We start from the raw sequence: 7,457 nt of genomic DNA on the forward strand, positions 1-7,457 counted from the left end.
ATACACAGAATTGAAAGAAGCAGGCTACAATTGAACATATTACAGGTCGTAAACAATGCAGTAGAAGAAGAAGAAATATTGATGATGTACTGTGCACTATTATAGCACGGATACAGAATTCACAATATGTTAGCTAATTTATATTATCATTAAAACTAACAGTTTGTTTACATGCAGTGTATACCTTGAAGAAACATTAACAAATTATATGGACTTTAATCAGAACTTCAACTATTATCTAGTAGATGTTAATGACAATGTTGCCTGAAAATAGCATATGACGCCCCTATGACAGAGACTGCCGTGTATCTTGTGGTGCGATAAGGGGATATCGATAAGAGTGTATCAGTTTTTGACCATATTTGGACGAGAGGCTGGAAACTGGCAGTGGAAGTAGGGAGGAGAATATTCGATGAAGCAGACATAAGATATGAAGTTCACAACGCTGTTTGAGTTTTAGCCAACCTAGTTCATTGTAGGCAGGTGTAACATGGTCGTACTAACACAGGTGTTTTGCGCGTGTTGTAGTTTGTCATTAATAGTAACCGTACATGGCGTCACAGTAGCCGAAATGAGGTAATATCAAAGTGCAAATGAGGCGTTCCTTTTGTACTCAAGAAGATATGTTGCGGAATCTTCTAAGTGAGTCAAGTGTCGCAAATACATTTGTGTAAACGCTGATAATCTGCTGCTTCCGTTAAAAGTGCTCGTCAGTGATAACACCGAAATCTTTAACTGATTCACTGAAATTGAATGGAGTGAGAGTTTTGGTAAAGAGATGTTGTTTATGATTCTTGAACGAAGTCATAGTTTAGAAATTAGCTTGAGATTTTACGTATAGTTTATAGCACGCGTGTCAGTCCATTTAAAAATATCTTGTATCTACTGACATATTTAATTTCAGCACATAATCGCAGTGCATATGTAAGTGTATGTCATCAGCGTACATGTGATGTCTGCAGCAGTTATCCGATAATGTAAAATCGTTGTAGTAGATGGAAAATAGAAGCATTCCTAGGACAGACCCCTCTGGGACACCAACCTCTACGGATCGCCAGGATGAATATTCATTATTGTTCTTTCTAACACATTGGTGACGACAGTGGAGGTGCGTGTGCATCCACTGGAGACTGTTTGTCGAAAAATGGAGCTTAAATACTTTGGAAAGTAGTATGTCTGTGTTAACTGAGTCAAAGGCCTTAGAAAAGTCAAGAAGAGCTAGGATTGTAACTTGTATTTTGTCAATCGCATTGTGAATATTGTCTGCAACCTTAAGTAGTTCTGTACTAGTGGTATGGTTGCGTCGAAAACCTGACAGGTTTTCGTCAAGAATATCGTGTATTTGCAAGTAGTTGACATTTTGTTGGTGTACGATGCATTCTGAGACTTTTGAAAGTGGCGATAATACACTCACTAGTCGGTAGTCACTATTTTAGGGAGCGGGACAACCACGCTAGGTTTCTTAATGGAAGGATACGTACCAATCATAAGTGAATTATTAAATATTTGAGTTGTAGTAGGTTAAATTATGTAAATTATTCTCTTAATAATTTTTGTTTCTATGTTATCTATCCCTTTGGACTTTTATTTTATTCTAAGTTTGCCTTGTTTAACTTGCGAGGGAGTCACATGAGAAAAGTAGAATTTTTCTCTGTTAGGTGCAAGGGAGTTGTAACTGTTGTATAGTTTTTCATGTTTCTTCTCTCTGTCAGTTATATGTCCAGGAGTGATGTAATATGTATTAAGTAAGTCCAGGGATATGTCAATAGGATGATCGTCTCTTTGTTTACCTGTTAACATGTTTCTTGGTTTTTTCCACGTCATAGCAGGTCTAGTATTCTGTTTAAACAGGGTATGTTCATGTCTGATTCTAGCGTCGCGTACCGCTTGTGATGTCTTATTTCGTAGCCGTCAAAATTGTCTCGTATCGGCTGTATGAAGCATCTCGTCTTGTAATCAGTTCCTTTTAGCTCTAGGTTCAGCGACGGTGCTGGGGCTACCGAGCGAGTTGGCCGTGCAGTTAGGGACGCGCAGCTGTGAGCTTGCATTCGGAAGATAGTGGGTTCGAACCTCACTGTCGGCAGCCCAGAAGATGTTTTACCGGGCTTTCCCATTTTCACACCAGACAATTGCTGGGGCTGTGTCCTAATTAAGACCACGGCTGCTTCCTTCCCACTCCTAGCCCTTTCCTATCCCATTGTCGCCATAAGACCTATCTGTGTCGGTGCGACGTAAAGCCAATTGTAAAAAAAAAAGTGCTGGACTCGTGATGCCCGAACTGTTTTGATGATAATGATGCTTGTTGTTTATTGGGCCTAATATCTAGGTCATCGGCCCCTATTTGTACGAAATGAGACGAAATGTAATGACTAGGACTCGGATTCGAGCATATTAGCATTTTTTTTTCCTGTATAGTACACACTGAAAGAAGCCTTTCGGAGGTATTTTCATCTCTCTGGGACCAACAGAATTTAAATTTATCGAGCATATAAATGCATAAAATCGCGGTTTTCAGAATAGAAGCATATAAATGCATATTCTTGTGGTTTTCGTCTAAATAGTTTGTTTTTCTTCGAATCCCCCCCCCCTCCGAATTCGGGCCCTGACCATCCTTACGGTTCGAAAACAGAAATAATTATTGAAAAGCCTATCTGATGCGAATAATAGAACCGCAGGTTTTTAACCTTTAGTGAGGTCATTCACACACCTTAATTGGCCTCTGCCGGATTAGCGTGCGATTCGTCAGATAAGCTCTGGAATCCCCAACCATCCTTTCACTTTGAAATGTGAGGTATTTTAGTGGTGGGCCTATTATGGGAACCAGTATTGTTTAGGTGGCTTTTCCCATGAAGTGGTGAAAGATCCGACCCGGTCAAGTCAAGTTTCTGCATTGTACTCTCAGTTCTCAGTTCGTAATCGTATCCGTACGTACCTATCGAGTTCTTGTGATTTCTAAGTACGCGATGCCTAAAGTGTGTTTTACTCCGACGATGTGACGTGATGTGATGTGACGTTTTCTACTAACGGGAAAAATACCTTTCTGCAAAATGTGCGAAAAAAGAGTTAAGTTCTTATTGATATTTTTACTTCTACGTTCTTAAATATATTACTGGTTAAACAGTTGAAATTTCAAGTAAGCCGTATGTGCAGCATACGTGCCTACTTACTAGGTAAGTAGAGAGAAGTCTAAGAATTCGGAGTGTAGACCCGTTAGATTGTCGGATTTTACATTTCCGAGGCGTAAATGGACATTTGGATTTGCTGGTTTTTCATGGGATCGTTGAGAGGGTGCTCGTATTTCTACTGCAATATTTTAAAATAATTTCATGGTCCACAATGCTTTATTTTTGTTCATTCAATGTATTTTTTCTCACTTATGCGTACCTATCTATTTATTTTCAGATCAATATTTTGAAGGGTTTTCAATTTCAGTCGAAGAATTAAAAAAAGGAAATCGAAGAAACAAGTGCTGAGACAACCTTTGTTCAATCGGCAACAGCACTCGGACGAGTTCTCTTCCAGAGTTTGTAGGGCATTTCTAAGCGCCAACATACCCCTCTACAAGGTCGAACATGCTGAGATTAGAGCTCTCTTCAAGAACTTTGCAGGAAGAGAGTTGCCTCTTGAGTCAACCCTATGTAAAAATTACGTTTCTTCAGAGTATGAAAAGGTATTAATTCATGCACGATTGCCGTATTCCGCATTCTCGTTCAAACAATTTAGAAGTAATTTTAAAATGGATCTGGATCTGTCGTAATGAAGGTAATCTCTCGATAATACCTTCATTCCATGAAGAATATTCATTCAGGTACTTTTTCACCAGGTTCTACACGCAATCAGGGACGGCATCGGGGGCCACCTAATTTGGTTATCTATCGATGAGACCACAGACAGTTGTGGAAGATACATGGGAAAAGTTATTGTTGCGAAACTCAGTCCCAGTGATCCGGGGAAGGGCCATCTAATTCTGTGCAGGGTGCTAGATGTGACAAACCATGGTACCATTGTGCGAGCAGTGCAAACAGCTCTGCGTAAGTATATTTTTTAAAATTTATTTTTCGAGCGTTTTGCCAAAACAGAATAAGTACAGTCTGACTATAATTTCAATGCATTCTACGTATGCTCAGTGAAGACTCTGATAGTTAAATATCTCTTACAGTCGTACGACATGTCAGAATCCCATTAACTGAACGGTTCACCCTTCATTTTATGCATTCCTGTTTCGGGCTTGCTGTGGCCAAACTTTTCAGATGAGGAGGTAAACAAAGTACTTGCATTGGTGACTGACGCTGCTCCCTACATGATTGAGGCTGGAAAGAGCCTCAAGCTTCTCTACTCGAAGATGTTACTTGTCTTGCCCATGCAATGCACAGAGTTGCTGAGGAGCTGCGGGAAAAATCGTCCAGCGCCAACAGCGTCATTTCTTCAGTGAAGAAAATTTTCGTCAAGGCTACTTCTCGCGTCCGTGCCTTCAAGCCGATGCATCCAGAGCTCCCTTTACCTCCCGAGCCCATATTGACGCGATGGGGAACTTGGATCTTGGCTGCCTTGTATTACGCTTAAAATCATAGGGCAATTTTCTCAGTTATTCTCCTCGGCTAATGTTTTTCATTTATATTTTTTCCAGGTGATCAATACATTTGATGAGGTGGACAACAAGTACATTGCAAAAGCTAAGGCTGCTTTTAAAATGAACGGCTTAATGCCATCTTTGACTTTCATAAAAGCCTACACGAGCGTCATACCTGAGGCCATCCTAAAGTTGGAATCGCGAGGGATGGAGATGGTTGAAGTGGTTGCTACAATACAAGGAGTCATCCAAGAAGCCGACTCGTGGCCTGGAGAGACTGGGAAAACCGTGAAACAAAAGTTGGAGTTCGTGCTGGCTCGAAATCTCGGCTGGAGTGCAGCCTTGGACTTGGAGAGGATGCTGTGTGGCGAGTCTGCACCGTCAGAGGATTTTACGAACTACTCTGCATAAGAAGCAGCATCATTCAAGTATTTACCTCTCGTGTCAGTTGACGTCGAAAGATCGTTCTCATCATTGAAACTTTTATTGACTGATTTAAGAAAATCATTCAACACTGAAAACAGAAAAATTTCTTGTTGTACAGAGCAATGCAGATCTACTTCATTGACTCGCCTAATTCTGAACATTTTGTAAATGAACTTTTAAACTGTAACTTTCATAAGAAAACTTCTCATATATATACTTGAAACTTGAATGCGAGTATATCGCAGTGTATCATACATACAATTGGAAAATAAAGTTCGTATATAAAGGTATGTTATTTGTTTTTTCCTTTCACTTTCTTTTATAACAGTTTTAACGGTGTTCTTCAAGCATATTCTGCATATTTAACCGCATATAATGGTTTTTCGAGCATATTTGTGGAGCATATAATGTTTTTTTCGAGCATATCTATCGAGCATATAACACATGGTTTTCGAGCATATCTGGAGGTTTTATCGAGCATATCGATCCGAGCCCTAGTAATGACAATATAAAAGTCCAAAACTCATCCACGGACCAGAATTCAAAACGTGATAATGAAGAATGAATGGATGAATATGAATTTAAAGTAATCAGCGGATCCATCTCACAATATTGAAAGTTAAATATAATTCCGAAATCAATCCACTGACTAGAATTCGAAAAAAAGAGACTATGATCGATGATTATGAACTTAAAACAATTAGTGGATTCGACCCGCAATGCCCACCTTTTCATAAACTATCCCAAAACAATAGAATATACTGACCAAGGGGCTGCTTCCAAAGCACAATCCTGAATCCATTATGAATGTTGTGTAAAGGGGTCCAAAATTCAGGTCAATGGTCCCTCATAATGGTACTTATTGCTACGAAAGTAAGAACCATGGTATTTCTCATATAGCGGTATTAATCATAAGTAACGTAGACTTACGGTATTCCACACATTGTGGTACTACTCATAGGTAATGTAATACGCACAGGTAACGCAGACCTATGGTGTTTCTCACATTACGGCGCCACTCATAAGCAACGCAAACCCATGGTGTTCCTCACATAGGTGTACTAATCACAGGCACTCGTATTATCTCGTGGTGTTCCTCACATAGGTGTACTAATCGCAGGCAACGCGGACCCATGATGTCGTTCATATAGTGACACTAATTACAGGCAACACCCAGACCCGTGGTGTTTCTTATAGTGGTGCTAATCACGGGTACTGTAAAATCCATACTGATTCACCCTCTGTTGCTACTAATCACAAACCTATTGTGTACCTAACATAGTGGTACTATTCGCAAGTAAGGGCGATCCGTGATGTTCCTCGCGTGATGGTACTAAATTACAAGTAGTCTCGTGGTTCTAATTCAATCATCCCATGTTCGCCCCTTTTTAGTCGCCTCTTACGTCAGGCAGGGGATACCGTGTGTGTATTCTTCGTCTGCGTCCCCCACCCACAGGGGGTCTGAACTGTTTTGAACGGGGCGTGTTGGTCATAGAGTGCGGTGAAATGTGTTTACTTTAATGTCAACGTCAACAACTGTGCCGCCCCTCAGGAAGCTTCAGTTGTAGAGAGTTCCCTGAATGTGATAGTCCTTGGTTTAGCCTTTCGGTCTTTAAGGAGTAGGGTAATTATATTAAGTCATGAGGTAGAATTTCTGGTACGAATATCTGTTCGTGTTATCGTACTTTCCCAGTATTCGTTACAGTCATTAAATCCATTGTCGTTTGTAATGCAGGTGCGTAGTGTATAGGGAAAGTATGCAAAATGCTCATATCGCATGGCGAAGTCATGTTTGTAAGCTGCCGAGATTCTGCATAGTTGTTTCCAGTGTCTGTGTTAAAGTCACCCTTGCCAATTACATGTCTAATTGTGGAAGTTCTCTACGTCCTCCAAAGATCCAATCGCCGGTGGCTTGTACACCACACAGGCATCACATTTCTGATAGGCTACGATTATTTCGAAAAGGATGAACTTGGGTCATCTATTTGTATGTGTAACTATCCTAGGCTTTAAACTGGTTTTAACTATAGCTGCCACACCGCCGCATCCGTTTTCTGCCATGTCGTTCCGTAACAGAGAGTAGCCAGGTGTGTTGAAAGTCTTCATGAAGTATCATGAAGCCATGCTTCAGTCAGAAGGCGAACATCAAATACATCTGGGACAAGTTATTTAACTTTTTGAAAATGAGCAGACAAGGAATGAACATTTAGAAGTGCTATATAAAGTTCAAAAGGGAAGAACCGAGGAAGGCGTAAAATGATAGCCTCACGGACATACACATTAGGAGTAGTACGAGAACATGAGTTGACGAAGGGAAGTTGGTGACGAAAAGAAATAATCTGGCACATAGAAGCCAACAAAACAATATCAGATTTAGATAGTGATCCTGTGATCACCACTCGACGCTCCGAAGTACTTTCGTTCACTCTTCAGAACTCTGTAGTTCTTATTCCTCTGTCCG

General features: G+C 40.4%; 1 protein-coding gene across 2 annotated transcripts; it reads left to right on the forward strand.

Annotated features, from left to right (window-relative positions):
• The first annotated feature begins 1,034 nt into the window (after positions 1 to 1,034).
• On the forward strand, positions 1,035 to 5,234 carry LOC136878784 (uncharacterized). Of its 2 annotated transcripts, XM_067152266.2 has the most exons (3): positions 1,035 to 3,670; positions 3,824 to 4,031; positions 4,628 to 5,234. In XM_067152266.2, exons 2-3 carry the CDS (start codon positions 3,996 to 3,998, stop codon positions 4,979 to 4,981), a joined length of 390 nt encoding a protein of 129 aa, XP_067008367.2. In that variant the 5' UTR covers positions 1,035 to 3,670; positions 3,824 to 3,995; the 3' UTR covers positions 4,982 to 5,234. The 2 variants fall into 2 exon arrangements, with proteins under 2 accessions (XP_067008367.2, XP_067008359.2); XM_067152258.2 differs by having other exon boundaries at positions 1,035 to 4,031.
• The last annotated feature ends 2,223 nt before the right edge of the window (positions 5,235 to 7,457 follow it).

This window comes from Anabrus simplex, chromosome 1, assembly GCF_040414725.1.
Source record: "Anabrus simplex isolate iqAnaSimp1 chromosome 1, ASM4041472v1, whole genome shotgun sequence".
NCBI classification, from domain to species: domain Eukaryota; kingdom Metazoa; phylum Arthropoda; class Insecta; order Orthoptera; family Tettigoniidae; genus Anabrus; species Anabrus simplex.

Bases quoted from the DNA above. Each gene is read 5' to 3' on its own strand.
- LOC136878784 (XM_067152258.2), top strand. From the start codon at position 3,996: ATGGTACCATTGTGCGAGCAGTGCAAACAGCTCTGC. The intron at 4,032-4,627 runs GTAAGTATATTT...TATTTTTTCCAG, and splicing joins AGCAGTGCAAACAGCTCTGC to GTGATCAATACATTTGATGA.